The 19,485-nt window shown below is 34.4% G+C and overlaps 1 protein-coding gene across 1 annotated transcript in view; it reads left to right on the top strand.

The window, feature by feature from the left end:
- LOC145291527 (uncharacterized) overlaps window positions 1–19,485 on the top strand; it is a 1,250,821-nt gene that overhangs the window by 428,431 nt on the left and 802,905 nt on the right. Inside the window, exons 23-27 of the mRNA XM_080137518.1 lie at window positions 1,924–2,063; window positions 3,354–3,463; window positions 5,799–5,942; window positions 8,822–8,918; window positions 16,565–16,719. Of these exons, the coding sequence (XP_079993644.1) occupies window positions 1,924–2,063; window positions 3,354–3,463; window positions 5,799–5,942; window positions 8,822–8,918; window positions 16,565–16,719 (646 nt within the window). The remainder of the gene's footprint in view (window positions 1–1,923; window positions 2,064–3,353; window positions 3,464–5,798; window positions 5,943–8,821; window positions 8,919–16,564; window positions 16,720–19,485) is intronic.

The raw sequence follows: 19,485 nt of genomic DNA on the forward strand, positions 1-19,485 counted from the left end.
CTACGTCGGGTGGATATCACTAACTTTGGATTCTCGTATTAAACAACACGTCCCATCCAGGATTCGATAGGCACATTATGCACCATCAGATGTTTTGCATAATACACATGGTTCCGCTATTTGTGAGCACTTAATAAATAACTTAATAAATAACTTAATATATAACTTAATATATAACTTAATAAATAACTTAATATATAACTTAATGAATAACTTAATATATAACTTAATATATAACTTAATATATAACTTAATATATAACTTAATGAATAACTTAATATATAACTTAATGAATAACTTAATATATAACTTAATGAATAACTTAATATGTAACTTAATATATAACTTAATATATAACTTAATGAATAACTTAATATATAACTTAATGAATAACTTAATGAATAACTTAATATATAACTTAATGAATAACTTAATATATAACTTAATGAATAACTTAATATATAACTTAATATATAACTTAATGAATAACTTAATATATAACTTAATATATAACTTAATATATAACTTAATGAATAACTTAATAAATAACTTAATATATAACTTAATGAATAACTTAATGAATAACTTAATATATAACTTAATGAATAACTTAATATATAACTTAATGAATAACTTAATATATAACTTAATGAATAACTTAATATATAACTTAATGAATAACTTAATATATAACTTAATAAATAAATTAATAAATAACTTAATAAATAACTTAATATATAACTTAATATATAACTTAATGAATAACTTAATATATAACTTAATGAATAACTTAATATATAACTTAATAAATAACTTAATAAATAACTTAATAAATAACTTAATAAATAACTTAATATATAACTTAATAAATAACTTAATATATAACTTAATAAATAACTTAATATATAACTTAATATATAACTTAATATATAACTTAATAAATAACTTAATATATAACTTAATAAATAACTTAATATATAACTTAATAAATAACTTAATATATAACTTAATATATAACTTAATATATAACTTAATATATAACTCAATAAATAACTTAATAAATAACCGTGTTTGTGCTTTAAACTTCAATGTTGACTTGTTCTTCGTCTTGAGCAGGTCACACTCTCCCTATTACCTGAAAAGTTTAGAAACTATCTATATTAAGTCTTTGAGACCTTCTCTTTGTAAAAAAAGAGAAAATCTCTTGGAATTTTGCTGCCATGATAGGTAAGCTCATCGACATATTAACTGAAGGTAATCTATTGCTAATAATATTCAATGACACACTTTGTTTTTCGAGATAGAAATCCACTGATATTTGGCATAAATTACATTTTCAATTTAAGAATTGCATAATTTGCTGTCAACCCCTTCACCAAATTGCAGTCAAAATTTTAGATGTCTTCCGTCTTGAAACTACCAGATTCATATAAGACATTGGACGAACGATAACCACTTACAGGAACAAATTCCGAGAAACCACTTGTATATTCTAGCGTATCTTCCTAGCTATCATTGGAGTCTAAGAAAATGATTTCGGTGGTGAAAGTCGCCTGAAGATTCTAAGCTTTGCTCTTCTGCTGGGATGCTGGCTTTTTCTCATCTCAATAAAGAACTGCAACTTATCAAAGACAACAGCAACGATTGTAATGCCATGAGGGTAACAAATATTATTAGAGCATTAATTGCTTGGCACTAATATTGATTGCCGATTTTCCACTTTCATTAAAAAGGACAAGATAAAGACATAATCTTGGCACACCATTACATTGTGACATGCGTGAATATTATGGTTGTAAATCCTACCGTCCTTTGACTAAAGTTGATATACTTGTTTTCACCTTCAGTCATAAATTGTAACATAAGTTTGGAAATTTCTAAGACTTTACTTAGATTATCACTGATTTTCCTTTTAAATTCCAGGTAAATTCCCATCGCAGACCATGGGCAATCGAATCCTGCAGCATCATTAAAAATGGTCCTGTCTTCAGCAATTGTCGGAATGTTCTCCCCAACATTGTTGTTAACTATTATTATGATAACTGCCTCTTTGATGCATGTGGGTAAGTAAATTTACATTTATTACCAAAAATATTCACCATTCGTTATTTCTTGAATTAAAATATCTTATTATATATTTGTTGCATCATGTTCATCAATTTTTTTAATTCACTAATAAAGTCATTGCTTATAAAGGCCAAAATGCCATTCAAGAACAAAGGCTAATGAGTTTATCAGGTGAACTATGAGACAATATCTTGAAAATTTGTAATGATGGCGATAGATCAAAGAGGGGAAGCACTAATCAAACCCCAATTAGAAGGGTGTGGATTATACTGAGACCTTGAGAAAGCTTATTGCCACCCAACTCCCAGATTACCAATGGTCGTTGCCAGCGAGAAATAAATGTTAAGCGGCTGTTGTAATAAGGTAAAATCATTTGTAATTGTTTTTAAAAGAGGCAGAGAGAACTAAAAATCTGAGGATACTTGCTGTCACTCAGACTTCAGGGAAAACCACAGATTATTGTCAGTAAGTAATCACTGATAACAATCTATGTGAGAATTCCTAATGAGTAACAATAATAAAGGTAACTGACCCTTTCTCACTCTAAATACACATTCACATGTGGTGAGACCTATTTCTATTTGCACCACACAAAATACATATGAAGGGTCAAAGGGGATAGAAAGATTGAAGAGAGAGAAAAAGAGAGAGAGAGTGAGTATCAACCAGACTACAATTGGAAAGTTGCAGACTCCTAGTCTGAGCTCCAATCTATTGTCCCCCCCCCTTGCCAAACTTTACAAAAAACACTTGTTTAGCTGAAATAAATATCAATAATTTCCCCCACTTTTTATTTGTGCCGAAACCTAAACGTAGATTTCATGAATAAAGCTTCTTTCTTAGAACTGCATGCCTGTGGAACTTTTTCATTTCCCTACTTTCCAGCTGACTATAATAATAGCCGTTTTCAAGTTCAATGTAAACAAGTTCTTGATGAGCCATTCCCTTAAGTAATCCAATTTACAAAATTTCCACTACTAACGATTACTTTGATATTGTTCCATTGACTACTGTGCACTCATTAATCCTTATCCTCGAGTGGTCTCCGGGCCTTGATAATTGGTGACTCCTTTGTAAAAAAAACAAAAACAAAAAAGAATAATAAAAGCAATGATATTATTATTTTTAGTAATGCAACAAGAATATCATAAAAGATATTGTTTATGAATTTTCAAATAAAATCAAAAGTAGAACAAATAGTGGTAGTGGTTGTGACTCATCGGGTCAGGGGTACGTCTAGTTATTTTATAATTGTTATTAAATGTTTAAAAATATTCATCTTACAGGTGCGATCTTGGAGGAGATTGTGAATGTTTGTGTACAGCTCTGTCCAATTTTGCTGCCGAATGTTCAGCAAACGGCGTACCTGTTCGATGGAGGAGACAAGATCTCTGCCGTAAGTTTTCACGCAGCAACCATTAAATCGATCTTCTAAGTAAGCAATTAAATGTAACTTTTTTTAAAAATGTGAGTAGATTCATTACCTTCAATAAGTTTCCCGATATTTTTTTTTTGTACAGGCATTTAAAACTGTCGTAGACTCTTGAAAATTCAGTATGTTATTGCTATACATCTTATGAGGTGATTGACCAATTTTTATGATTTCAAGTTGAAATGAACAGTTACAGTAGAAAGTGGAATACACCCTAGTAAAGCCTGCTTGTCACAGCTGGTGAATTTCAATCTGGATGTGAGGACACTTTAGAAGAACGACATGCAAAAAGATTCTGTTTTAAACTTGAAAAAAAAAATGCCACAGAAATGTATGGAATGCTTCAGACTGCTTTTAGACTATTTTGCATAAATCGGGCATCAATTTTTGAGTGGCATAAGAGATTCAAGAAAGGCAAGGAGTCTGTGAGGGATAATGAAAGGTGTGGGAAGAGTAACGAAATCAGAAAACCAGAGTTGATTGGCCAAATAAAGAATTTTATAGATAAGGACCATCGTATATCTATAGAGACAATAAGTGAACAGTTTGATGTTAGTGTAGGAACTGTACACACATTCGTGAGGAACTGAAGATGCAGAAGATGTGTTTGAATGCACCAGTCTACAACTCAATCCTTGTCACAGACTATTTGACCAAGATGGACATCAAGACAGTTCCTCGCTCTCTCTTATAGTCCACACCTTGCTCCCTGTGACTTTTGGTTATTCCCTAAGCTCAAGGAAGACTTCAGAGGATGAAAGAGGCTGTGACGAGGGTCATTGACATGCTCACATAAGACTTCCAGAAGTTGTTGGAATGGTACAACAAGTGCACTGCACCCAAAGGAGATTACTTCGAAGCGAACTAGAGTTTCATGTGTGTACTATCAATAAAAGTGCTCATATGAAAAAAGTCTGGAAATTTATTCAAGGCACCGCGTATCTAGAGTAATCATACCGACAACATAAATCCCAGGTGTTAGTATTATGAATAATGCATATAGAATTGTTAATATGCTGAAGCTAAGCTAATCAACGTTTGTTTCTGTAGGGCCTTTTCCCCCTATATATTTTAATTCCAATAAGAATACATGTTAAAATATTCCTCAGTTTTAGGATTGAATTATGTTTGAAAAAAAGCTTACATTTTAATTGCTTAATTAGTCATAATTAACAAATATCTCATCTCTAACTTTCTAGCTATAACACTCGGCCTCTTTCAATGCATGTTGTTTGATCCCCCCCCCCACTCTTATTCTATTACTTTCCCTTTCGCCTCTCTCTCTCTCTCCTCCCCTCCATTTATTTATTAAGAGTTTAAAAAAGTAATAAAATAGGACAGAATAAAATAGGAGCAATGGAATAGTTCATAAAGGGAATATCAACACAATTAGTAATATTATTTTATGTTGAACACAAAAAAGATCATAAGAAAAATCTAAAAAATAAAAAAAAGTATAATTATATGTTTGTTCCACTAGACATTCTGGCTAAATTTTAGAGTATCACATTTTTTTTTTTTTTTTTTACTTCCGTTCACCCCAAATGAGGTAAATTTCCACTGAGATGTAAGGGGCTATTGTTAATTAGATTTCTGGAAGTATACTAAGTAGGGAGTTGTGCAGCAAGCTATTTTTTTTCACATTACATTTAAGTGCGGAACCTATTAGGTTGGAGACTCTTTTTTGGATCCTGTCTGAGAGAGACAGAGAGAGACTAATAGTTGGTGCACCAGCCCAGGTATAACAATACTTCATACATGGGCAAATGATGGCTTTGAAAATATATAGGATACTAGCAGTTGGGGGAAGTTTTCTAGCCCGGTAGAGAGAGCCCACTTTCTTTGAAGAAGACTAGACAATATCTTCTATGTATAGGTTTCACTTCGTGTTACCTGTGAATGTTAGAGATTTAAATGTTGGACTCTTAGATGACGTGTTATCAGCTATAATAATCGTTTTCATTTTTTTATGGAAATCGCTCAAAACAAGGCATGAAGCTACTTGGTGTAAGGAACTAACAAGAACAAAAGATGATTATTGCAAAGACAGGAAATGTTTGGAAAAGTTTTTATGACCTGATATATAAGTACAGATAAATATATGGAGATAAAACTGTGTTTTAATTATGTGAATAAATTATTTTAATTATGTGAATAAATTATTTTAATTATGTGAATAAATTGTTTTAATTATGTGAATAAATGGTTTTAATTATGTCAGTAAATCTAAAAAAATGTATGATCGTCTTAATATGTAATAATCAACGTTTACACAAAATTTACTTTTTTTGGTTTTCAGCTATTCAGTGCGAAGATGCGATGGTATATTTGGAATGTGGACCTGCAAACCCTCCTACGTGTAAAGATGCACCGTCTAGCAAGACTCATCTGACATCATATTGTATTGAAGGTTGTTTCTGTCCCAATGGATATGTATTAGATGGTATGCTGCTTTTTTTTTTATAGTGTTATTTAACATCTTTAAAAAAATGTAATTCTTTTTTAACCCAAGGCATATTACTACTTTGACATATGCAGGGACTGGGAGAGGAGGAAGAAGTGGTAGGCGTGGTTTGTTTTATTGGGAAAAGGGCGAAACTAACCACAAGAATTCTCGAGAGTTCAAAGGGATAAAAGACCAAACTCATACAGATAGGGGCCCGTGTTTTTGCTCAAAACAGAAAACTGGTGATAGAAGAGAAGAGTTCCTTTCAAAAGAGTTCTGGGGGTGTAAGGCAGAAGGACCCAGCAGTTTTAAGCAGCTTAGCAGCGAGGTGTTTGTTCATATTACATTTAAATTTCTGCATGTTGGTACAGTGAAAGAAGTCGGAAACAGAGAGGGAATTCTGGAATCTAAAAGTTTGAGGGAAAAAACTATTAGAGTAGAAGGCTTTCCGGCATTCAGGAACCGTCAGTAAACGGTTTGTAATTTTGCTGCTTGTTTGGTTTTGTGGGGGGGGGGTATGTATGTCAAAGGAGCGCAATTGCTACCAGTTTGTCAGAGCACATTCCATTCCATTAAAATAGTCAAATAAAATCTCGTTATCGCTATTACAAAGAATGGTGCACCTTCTCCAATTACTGTTACCTCAAGTAACAGCACAAAACTGGATACTCCACCAGACTAGACGAATTCTTGTCCTAAAATCGAGTAAAACCAAGACACCACAAGATACATTATGACATATTTACATGGTAAATTGGGGAGAGGGAAATTATGTTCTCAACTTCTTTACTAACTTAGTGTTTGTGAGCTAAAGAAGAATTTTAATAAAATATTCGAATATCATATCGTGATCAATATGATTTCTGAGAACTTCGACCGAAGTAAACTGAATCAAAAAAGTACTTGTAAAACAAACACAGAGGCACAACATTGTGGTTGGAGCTTGGTTGATAGTCTAGGACTATTGACTTTGATCCTCTTTTGAGAGCCTAAGAGGGAGAGACTAGTGGTAGATGCCACAGTCCAGATGTGGCAACAAATTAGATAATCTATTTTTGTTTTAATAATTAGACACTACTTATAAAGACTAAAAGTCACTCGAGGATAAGGTTAATGAGATGGATGGATTGCCAATTGAATAAATATTATAAAAGGGTTGAAAATAGAATAAACAACATTTGAACACTTATTGTAAATATTTGTTAATATTGGATTTGAAAAAATCATGTTGTAGTCCAGAGGGAAGCAGTCGTCATATCTCCCATGGATGGGAAGCTCTGTTTGTGGGAAAAAAGATTGAACAGTCCATAGTTCTTAAATGGTTTTGCTGTGTGATTGACTCCGAAATAACCACTGTAGATTTGATTCGATTTTTTTTTTTTTTTTTACTAATGAGTCGCCACTTATTAAGGCCAAAAGCATCTCGAAGACAACGGTTAATTAGGTGGATGGATTGTCAATTGAAGATAAAGAATATTATGAGAGGATTGAAAATAATGAATGGAATCAATAAACTTTGAAAACAGTTTATAAGCATTTGTTGACTTTGAATTTGAAGATGACCGTGTTGTAATCTGCAAGAAAGTAGTCCTATAGTAATGTGCTCAACAGATGGGAAGTTCATGGAAATTCTGGTAGGCATACTGAGGAAGAAAAAGTTCTTTTCAGTTTTGTGGGAATGATACAAGTTCTTACTGTGAATGTCTTAAAAGGAGGAATAAGATTGGAGCTTAGTCGAGCACCTTCCATGGAGTAATAATAGAGTAGAGAAAGACTAGCAAAATCTCTTCTGTGAAAAAGAGGTAGAGTGCAGAAGATTATTCCCCACTTACTGAATAAATAGCGAGTACGTCAATGGCAAGGTTTAGCTGAGGAATGGCTGCAGTTTATAAAATTGAGGAGACAACTCAACATAAGGAAGCAATCACTTGCAACAAACATGGATGATGAAAAATTTCAACATGCAATATCAACGTGAAACCAACCCTTTTCTCCATGTAAAGAGTGTTTCTTTTTTAAATAGGAAGCCATCTTAACATGGGAAGAGAAATGCCGCATTTTGTATTCTTCACTTTGTGCAGTCTTCACTTCAGATTTTCCAGCTGAATACGTAACCTGCCATAAGATGACCTCCAATCTATGGTTCCCCCTCGCCAAACTTTCAAGAAAAACAATATCAATAATTTCCCCTACTTTTTATCTGTCCTAAATCTAAACATAGATTCCATGCACACCTGTGCAACTTTATTTCATTTCCCTGCTTTTCAGTTGACTACAATATGATTGTCTTCAAATCTGATGTAAACAAGTTCTTGATGAGCCGTTCCCCTTAAGTAATCCAATTTACCACTGCTAACAATTACTACGGTATTGTTCCATTGACTACTGTACACTCATTTACCTTTATCCTCGAGTGACCTCCAGGCCTTGATAAGTGATGACTCCTTTGTAAAAAAGATGCCGACCCAATGTTGCTGGAGATTGGATTGTAAATTGGATAAGTACCGATCCCTTCAGAGGACGAGTTGACAGGTATTTGTTGACATTGTACTTAAAAACGACCATGTTATAATCTGTAGGACAATAGTTCAGTGGTAAGATGTTCCACGGGTGGAAAGTTCCTGGAAAGAAACTCTGCTCATGGAAGTTACATTTTGCTTTATGTACACAGTTCTTTGTTGCTTTTGTAAACGATGAGTGAAGGTTTTATCGGAAGGGAACTGGAAATTAAAGTTGAGTATGCTTCATTTGTGTCTGGATGAATTGAAATAATATTTTCTGTTTGTGAATATTTTATATGCAGATAAACTGATTTGCTTTTAAATGATTTTTTGATGAATTGCTTTAAATTTGTTTCATTCGTTTATTTTAACCAGGTAAGAACTGCATCCGGAAAGAACAGTGTCCTTGTGTATATGATGGTCTCACTTACCCAGATGGTTCGATGGTACTCAAGAAGCCATGTTTAAATTGGTAAGTATATCAAGTTATCTTCTCTTCTCTTCTTCTCTTCTATATAAATAAAATGAACTCATTTTTTCCCGTCGGATGTTGACCTTAATAGGATTAAAAATCAAGATATTTCATGCAAATATAATATGCACAAACGGCAGAACAATATCTGAGGTGTGTTATAGGCTTATTATTTCTCAAATTCCTCGATAATCTTAGATTTCTATACTTTTTCTGCTGAGAAGTCACGGCCAAAATCGGTTAAGATCAATGGAAGTGGTAAAATATTTTCTCTCTAATAAATTCCTCCTCCCCCTGCCACCACTTAACACCGTTTGGGGATCGTTCACAAGGAACAGTTAAGAGAACACCGGTTTGGCTTCGTAGTTCTTTCATGTGAAGTTATTTAAAATCACTAAACTAAGCTGCAGTGCTCTTTGGCGTAGTGGTTAGCGTGCTGGACAATTCACATTATATTTTCACGTTTGCGCCGACCTACCGTAGTCGTTTTTTTGTTTGTTTTTTTTTTCCTAAACAACTGGAATGGACTTTTCTTGGTGGCTGAACTGTTAACGTTGCAGATGTTTTTGTTTTTTTTTGTTTTTTTTTCACACTTTATTTTCCTACTTTTACTCATGACTCCGGGTTTGATCCTTCCTACTTACCTACCATAACATTTTTTAAAACTCCCCCCCCCGTCCCGGAAACAAACACTCGGGCAACGCCGGGTACCCCCGCTAGTTAATAATAAACTAGAAAAACTGATCTCTGGTTATATTTTTGGATCAGGAAAAAATGAAATTGTAAAACCAGCAGAGTAAACAAAAAATTGAAGACAAAATCTAAAAATTAATCATTGTGTTCGCTATATCTTCCTTCCTGTTATTTCTCTGTAAGTTAAATAGTAGTGATACTGTGGTGATATTCTCTATTGTTTATAATGGATGCTTTCATTTTTTTTTAAGTAGTTTTCTTTCTTCATTGTACGTTGGATCTATAAAGGATAAAATAATTTCTGTTAGAAATCTTGAGTAAAAGAGCTCAATGTAATACAGAGCAAGAATAAAAGTTAAAAAAATAACTTAGACCAACATTTATATAATTAATTTCATCCCACCGATAGCGAGATTCCTCAGATGTGGCTTAATGGCAGTTAGTTTGTTTACTAAAGAATGAAAGGGCTCACGTTGTCTTGGTCCTGCTGGGAGATAGAAAAGAGGAAAGGAAATTTGAACTGAGATGTACACCACTTTTTCCAATTTTGATAGCACCAATTCAGAAAATGTGTGCCAATCACCTCTCACTTTTTCTGGCCACACGTGTTGGAAGTTTTAACCTAGTAATCTTAGGTTTTAGAGTTTATTGGTAGATATGTGGTCAGATTACATTAGGCTTCGAAATACCATGGTATAAACAGTTCTTACTTACCCTAACCCCTAATTGATATATCATCCTTATTGAATAAATGAATAAATTTGTATGTATTAGTATATATTCTTATATTGTCATTTTCTTATTCTATTGACTCTCTCTCTCTCTCTCTCTTATATATATATATATATATATATATATATATATAAGGAGAGAGATATTAAATAGAAGTAAATGAAATTAACAAATCAATACAAGATCATTTACAAAGGTATCAAAACAATAACAACCTGGATTAGTGTACGATCGTTTTAGAGACGATATCAAGTTCATTTAATTACAATCTCCTGATTAGGAGAGGGAGCAGATTGGCACCAAATCAACGATAAATTAGCAGCATCAAAAGACTAGGATTTTACAACCAATCGGGAGATTCTAACCCGGCCACAAAACCATCTGACTCCATTAGCAAGGAACAAACCACACAGCCAACTTTAACCGTGAGAAATTAAGTTGAAATTTAAATATTTATTATTAAACGTCGAGACATCCATCCAAAATGATCTAATTATTATAACATCATGATCCGAGCATGCAAGCTTAAGTGATCAACTTTCATTCCAACTTTAAAGTGCTCAACAATAAGAACCGAGTTCTTAAAGAGGCTAACATAATTATTACTACAACAGTTTTTTAAATACCTACATACATAAACCGGACATATTGTTTCTAAAAAAAACTGGCATTGGACCGACCATTTCCCTAGATGAGTTTGTAATTAAAGGATACTCTAACGTAACATCTAAATCTGACCCCCACGATCGCCATGGGCATGGAATATGTGCCTACATTAAAGATAGCTTTCCATGTGGTAGGGATATCTCCAGAGAAGACCCTAATTTACCCTACATGTGCTTTCAGATTGCACTTGCTTACACCACCACATTTATATTTGCCCTCTATCGTCCCCACAATAGCAGGGTTACTATCTTTAAGAGCATATCTGAGAAAATTGACCACATCCTGTCTGCTCATCCTTCGGCTAACATTCACACCTGTGGTGACTTCAATGTCCACAATGTGGAATGGTTGACCCACTCAAACAAAACAGATGATGAGGGGAAGTTTTGCCACGATTTCTCCATTGCTTATGACCTCACTCGGATTGTTCAAAAACCCACCCATGTGCCCGATACTAACAGTCAGTATGTAAGCCCTTTAGATCTTTTTCTCACCACTTGCTCTGAGCTATGTTCATCCTCCGTCCTATCTCCTCTGGCATCTTCCAACCACTAGGTTGTATCATTTAAGATAAAAAATGAAATGTAAAAAGTCCTCAGACGTACCTCTCCATCATACAGTATATCGATACTCTATGACTAACTGATTAGCTTTCGTACATTTATATCCGATCTACCTCTGCATTCTATGTTTAAAAAGGATATCAAACATTATGGAATGGTTAATTGTAGTAATAGACCGATTCATACCCTGCAAAACGTTTCAGTAAAAACCTAACAGCCAGCCATAGTTCTCCCCAGAATGTGCTGCTACTATTGCGCACTTTTCCATTGCTTCCAACGTAAAGTCGTTTTCAGGACTGCCAGCAACCATTGTAAAAGAGTAATAAAAAATGCAAGAGAGCTATATGCTCAGTCCGTTAAATCTAAAGTAGCTGAGCAGCGGTTTGGTTCCCACCAGTTTTGGCAAATAGCAAACAGAATCCTGAACAGAAGCGTGTGTTCTATCCCAACCATCATCAATGGACCTGAGATCATCTCGTCAGCATCAGACAAAGCCAAACTTTGCAGCTAATTCTACCCTATGCAACGAAGGCCATAAATCCCCTATATTTCCTCCTGAAACAGACAACACGCTATATGACATACAAATATCTGCGCATGATGTCGCCAAGCTAATCAAGAACCTTGATTCCAGTAAAGCAACCGGCCCTGACGGCATTCCCATTATAGTGTTAAAAGAAAGCTTCAACCAGAACTTGCTGCCACACTTACAAAACTGTTTAAGCAGTGCCTTAAAGAGAAGTGCTTCCCAACACCCTCGAAAACCTCATCAGTATATTTTTCATCCTATATATTTTAAAAGCCATCATCGCTCTGTATTTAAAAACTCATGTTATAGGTTATCGCCCTCTCAGTACAGACCAATAAGTCTCCTGTGTGTCATGAGTAAGTTGCTGGAATCCATATTAAATAGAGAAGTAGTCAACCACCTCAGCAGAAATAACCTTCTTAGTGACATGCATTATAGTTTCTGTTCTGCTAGATCTACAGCAGATGTGCTTACAGTTATATCTCATAGGATTAGTGAATTTCTCAACAAAGGGTTCCATTCTAGGAAAATTGCTCTTGACATATCAAAGGCCTTTGATAGGGCATGGCATAAAGACCTACTTCACAAGATTTCCAGCTACGGTATTACTGTATAGTATAGCTAAAAATGTCTTCTCAATTATTAAATCATTTCTCTCTGATAGGCTCATAAGAGTAGTGGTTGATGGGCAGAAATCAGAAGCACACAGTATTGATGCTGGAGTCCTTCAAGCGTCCATCCTGGGCCCAACTCTCTTCCTGATCTACATCAATGATCTCCCAAAACACATACTTAAATCATTCGTTGACATTTATGCTAATGACACGACCATCTATGGCAATTCATCAAAGGCCGTAAATGACCAAGTTCTCTCTGATTTTCTCTCCTCTGATCTCGAGCGCGTGGTACAATGGGGGAAGAGGTGGCTGATTACCTTTAATGCATATAAAACCAAGCTTCTATCTTTACATCATCAATGCTCTGATCCCCATATGGCATCAATTGAAATGAATGGCTCTCGTCTTGCGGAGGCTCCAGGTTTTGACAAGCTTCTGGGTTTGACCTTTACTCCTAATCTGAAATGGAACATGTATATCAAATCTATTGCCAAGGTCGCTGGAAAAATGGTCGAAAAATGTCACTGCTGATGCAATTCTCTATCTATATAAAAGCCAAGTACGGCCAATGATGGAGTACTGTTGCCACATCTGGCCAGGAGCTGCTAGAAGTAGCTTATCCTGCCTTGACAGAGTTCAAAATAGACTTCATAGCTTAGTGGAAGATGCCCTTTTCTCTTCCCTACAAACTCTTTCCCACAGAAGAGATGTTGCGAATATGTCTTTGTTTTATCGTTATTTTCATAGCAAGTGTTCATCTGAGCTCCAATCTCTGTCCCCTCGCTAATCATTAACTACTGTACACTCTGTAACTCTTATCCTTGAGTGGCTTTTGGGCCTTGATAATTGGTGACTCCTACGTAAAAAAAAATCCAATTATCGTCAGGAGAAACCCTCTCTAGAAACTCATACAACGCATACATAGGCCACACAACAACAACACTCTCCCGGTGACTAACCTATCATTTAGCTGACAATAGCGCTATAAAACAACACCTAACAGCCCATGATAAAAACCTACAGTCGTCCGACATTAGAAATATCTTAACTAAAAATACTAAAATTCGATATCTTAACAACTGCAAACGCCGACTAAAATTACTAGAAGCCATATTTATAAAAAAAACTACAGCCCTTTTTAAACCGGATCTCATTTAACACGAGAACAAATATACTAGCAGTATTTAATAACAAGAAATTACATCAATAAACTATAAAATAGGAAAATTGAAACTAAAAAAAACTAAAATAAAATAAAAATAATTCGTCCCCAACCCTCCTGTACTCACCTTTATAGCCAATTAAAAAAAGATTATATATACACCAACCCTCAAAGGACAAAAAAAAAAGGAAAATAAAACAAGAATTGCTTCTGACGATAATCAGATACACTGATAGAAAGTGCTTGAGAAAAATATGGCCGAACAACAACTTTTGGGCGCCACTATATAATATGTCTGCCGAAATTAAAAAGACCGCTCGACAAATCAAAAAGATATCCAAAAAGATCGGAAAAAGGAGTAACTGTCATGTTCAACTAGACGTGTGTGTATGTATATATATATATATATATATATATATATATATATATATATATATATATATATATATATACAAATTATACATGCAAAATTTCAGATAGATCGGACAACTGGAAGTGAGTCAGAGGCATTACTCATTGCACGTCCCTCGTATATATATATATATATATATATATATATATATATATATATATATATATATAGTCATTGCACGTCCCTCGTGTGTGTATATATATATATATATATATATATATATATATATATATATATACGAGGGACGTGCAATGAGTAATGCTTCTGACCCACTTACAGTTGTCCGATCTCAATCATCATTTCGACTGGACCCCTATCATATTAAAGAAGCTACTGTTTATTTTATATGCCGGGGCTTTCTGCTTGTGTTGTAATAAAACTTCTCAAATGCACTTGTGATGCACTGTATAAGGTGTTAATTGTGGCCAACATCGCCTGTTCCTTCTTTCATCAGTTTTTCGATTATTGATACTTATCAAAGACATTCCGATACAAAACCTCTCTAAGAACACTGTCAGATACATAAATTACATTCATGTGAAATTTCATAAAAATTGGCCCAGCTGTTGCAGAGTCTATACAGAACGAACACACACACACAGACACACAGTTCCTCTTATATAAGAGTACAGATACAAAAGTGCAATTGTTTTGGCCCTTTACTGCATACATGTTGTATTATTATTCTTACAATAGTGGGTGATTCCTCAGCGATTAGAATCGACATAAAAACTAAGCAACAAAAACGTCACATCCACTTAGGGGTACTACTCCTCACAGACTGTCCAATACGTTCATAATTTGGAAGTTTTTTACAGCCTATAATCATATGCTATGCGCCACCTACATAATCTGGAATCACCTGTATATTGTTTTTATAAGATTTACAGTACAATTATTTCAATAAATGCATTAACCTTAGATGATAATATTTCCAGCCAATTTTTCGTTTACATGGGCATAACATTATTTGTTTTTGTTTTCATATTGCTCTGCCATGTGGTATTATTAAGATTACAAACTGTTTGTTTATTATTATTACTATTCGATAGTTAATAGCAACAGGGCAGAAAACAGTTTCCCTATGCTATGTAAGCACACACACACACACACACACACACACACACACACATTCAAATCTCTATCTCTACTATTATATAAAAGTCACTTTGTGTGTATGAGTTTCTTCCTCATAGGTTCCGAAACGGCTGAGCCTAACTTTTGCAAATTTCACAAAGGTTATTTATATGTCTGGTAGTGTTCTTAGATATGTTTTGTACAGAAATTCATCCGATAAGTATCAAAAATCAAAAAAAAAAATCCGAACTTAAAAATAGTCTTTCTTATAGATATAAAAAAGTTTTTACAGGATAATATTTTACGTCACAAAAAAAATTATTTTTTTATCTATAAGAGAAGAAAGACTATTTTTAAGATCGTCCAGCTCAAATAGCAGCTAACGTTATATTGTAAACAAACATAGACGGAATTTTATGAACGACATTATCATTATTTTATTAATTTTTTTTGCCAATTAGTCCACCAGGCAAATTATTACTTGAAATATATAATATTCAACAGAGAATTGGTTCTATAACACAATCTGTAATAATAAAAATATCATGTTTAAGCGTATTGTACGAGCGGGCAACGCCAGGCGTCCAGCTAGTCTTTTGATACAATGCACTTAAAACTAATATTATTTAAAGTGTTTCATACTTGGTAGGACTTTATAAATTATCTTTCAGGTTTTGCAAGCATATGGTTTACTAAAACAATTGCATTTGTGTGTGTCGCTCTCTCTCTCTCTCTCTCTCTCTCTCTCTCTCTCTCTCTCTCTCTCTCTCTCTCTCTCTCTCTCTCTCTCTCATCGTTCCTCATAAAATCTAGCTTTTCAAAAAGGAGCATACTGGATTATGTCAAAAATTTAAAGTGTCTTAGGCTAGAAGGATTTCTCCTTCTCTGACAAAGAACAGAAAAGATACTACACCTTGATCATATAAAGAAGACGGGGACGGCAATTATCAATAAAAAAGAAACAAATTTGTTTTTGCGCTGTTGATTTGATGTATTCCCGTTTTTTATTATTTCACTGTACATCGTTAACTCTCTCCTTCTTTCTCCTTCTCTCCGTCTCTCTCCTTCTCTCTCTCTCTCTCTCTCTCTCTCTCTCTCTCTCTCTCGCATCGTTCCTCATATTGTATTTATTTAATTCTACTTAAAAGGGCATATGTTTCAAAACATGTTTATTTTTCCTTTTTCTTTCCACCAGCACATGCAACATGGGTCAAGTAAAATGTATCAACGTTACATGTCGAGAATGTACAACTAATGAATTTGAATGTCAACCTGGAGAATGCATAAACATTACAAGCAAATGTGACGGAAACATCGATTGTACAGAAGGCACCGACGAAGCGAATTGCCGTAAGTATTTATTCGTTTGAATTATAACTCATGATGATTTGTCAAACCAAATTTACTTACTTTTAATAGCTTAGTATATAAAAGTTTGCAATAATCCCATATTGCTTTTTACACCGTTAGGTGTTTTTTTTTTTTTTTTTTTTTTTTACATTTTCACCCCAAACAAGGCAAATTGCCACTTTGGTGTAGGGAGCTCCTATCAGGAGCAACAACTATGGAGTACTATGTAGGGATTTGGGCAGCAAGATGTCGGTTCACGTTAGACTTGAACTTCTGCACGTCAGTACTGTTGATGAAGCAGGGATCTGGAATGGAATTCCAAAGTCTATGAAGGTGTAGGTTGCCAATAGGTAAAACAGTATAACAGTGAAAGAATTAATAAAGTAAGAAAGTTCAGATAATGCTTTTCTGTGAGCTACATATCACAGATAAGAATAGTCTCGCTCGTCTGTTCAGTGGAAAGAAGCAGGAGAGACAAGGTTTGTTTCTATTGGTAGCAGGAAACGTTTTGTCTGGCTGTTATGTTTTCATCCATGAGCAGCCAATAAATCAAATAGAATAAAACATCTTTATACATATATGCGGAATTAACACGTTTTTTTTTTCTCTTCATCATCGCTGCCTTTCTTCTTCGCCGCGTTTCATGAATGACCGTGATCATCTCGTGGTTGTTGACCGCCTCGCCTGTTTAAACATTTCATGCGGGAAAGTTCGACACAAGAAAGGCGTACACTGATTTTCTTCAAGGTTTTATTTGAGAGAATGGTCTTAAGAAGAGAGAGACTAAAATTATCTTACGATTGTTTACTTAAAATGACTTTCTATCTAACAAAGAAATGAGTGACGCAGACGGACAGATATCTATAAAATTCAGCTTAGATTATTTCTGTATCATTTGACCATGTCCCGTTTTTATAGCTTCCAACGGAGAGATTGACTTCAAAACCTTTTTTCATACTTGAAAACATAAAGTCATATCGTGATCGTTCAACTGATGTCTACGGAATTGCCTTGTCACCCAACTTTCGTTCAGCCCCAAGAACGGTTCTGTTTTACAGATATGGCTTATCCTGGCATGCACTAAGAATGACTCTCGCCCAATAGCTAATTTAATCGCTATGTATTGGTGTAGGGTCTCTATTAAGTAATATGACATGTAAACTCCAAAGAGTCTGGAAATAGCCCTTCAATAGTTTAGTCAAAATTAATATGCCTTGGAGACTTGTTTGGTTATCATATCCAACCAACAAACAGATTTCTATCCGCAAGAAAAAAAGACATTTTAATATTTATGACTGTTACATCATAAACAATAAAATGTTAATATTTCTGCTAAAAAATATACAGGGTGTCCATAAAGTCTAGACATATAGGTAAAAGAATAAGAAATTAGTTGGAATTTATGTACTTCCCACTCCAAGGCTGCATGGACAGATCCCCTCCCCATCCTGAGAGGAGCATTGTGTTCAGGAGCAAAAATAGTCAACAATGAACACGTCAGAATTGCTCAATCGGTATGCTCCAAGATAACTGCAATAATGTACAAGTTGAAACAGGAAATAATTCCTGGGAGGATGCACCTCTTAGGACCAAGCTGAACCATTACTCATTCCAACAAAGAAGTGTGTGATAGTTTAGATTTCTCTGGTAGTGGCGGCTCAGGCAAGCTGCAATAGCCACTTACCTTAGACAAAGAAATAATGCCTAGGAGAATGCTCTTCCTGGGACTCGACTGAAATATACTTTATTCTAACAAGAAAGCGGCTGGTGGTTCAAGTCAGACCCTAGGCTATCAAAATGATGCCAAGGTGAACGAAGGTTGGTATGACAACTGGAAAATATCTAACTATCCAAATGTGTACAGATGTTATGGGGCTAATAGTCTGAAAACAATAAGTGGTATAAGTAGATAGTGTTAAATATTGGACAAGTATAATTTTGTTAGTTGAGAATGACAGTGGATAGGGTTCGGTTGGGATCAACTTAGCGTGCTCAAGAGTTAGTTTGACCTATTGTGGGAACAAATAAAAATGTATGTGCTGTCACGTGGCTCAAAAAAGGAAAGATGGAGAGAGATAGCAGTCCGATTGGAATATGTGTTGAAATGTCTTGTTAATATGTAATTAACCAGTAATTACCGACCTCCCACACTCTCTGTTTGCATACCCGTTCCTTTGATCAGCGATAGAAAACAGATGATCCCAGGCGAATAAAACTTTTCTTGTCTTCAACTGTTGTTTGTTCATGGTCCTTTTTCGAGGGTATGAACAAACTTGTTTGCTGGTGGCGTTTCTTCAGTCGGGCAGGATCATAATAAGTGACGTGTGTAGTAACAGCCAGCAAGGTATGTTATGAATGTTCATGCATTGTAATTGTGATTTATGAAACATTAAACTTCCCCTCAGATTCCTCTTCTCACAAAATTGATCCAATAAAAGTGTCGAAAAATCTAATGCAAACTGTATTGCATATAATTTGTTTTGGTAGCATTGCATGTTCAGATGACATAAATTAATGAAAATAGATATCGAGTTTATTTATTTACAACCGTAGACTTTATTTAAAACAAGTAAAGAATATTTGTACATTTTTTATATAAAGACAATAGCTTTTGGGGAAAAATGTATAAGGCCATGTATGTGTGCATTGTTGATCTCTGCAAGAGTGTGAGATAGCATGTTTTGTTCAATGTGCTTAGAGTTAATTCAGTAATTGTACCGTTCATTGTTAATGATTTTTGCAAAGTTTAGCTTACATTTGTAAGGC

The sequence above is a fragment of the Euprymna scolopes genome, chromosome 12 (genome assembly GCF_053919585.1).
Source record: "Euprymna scolopes isolate OS-2025 chromosome 12, ASM5391958v1, whole genome shotgun sequence".
NCBI classification, from domain to species: Eukaryota; Metazoa; Mollusca; class Cephalopoda; order Sepiida; family Sepiolidae; genus Euprymna; species Euprymna scolopes.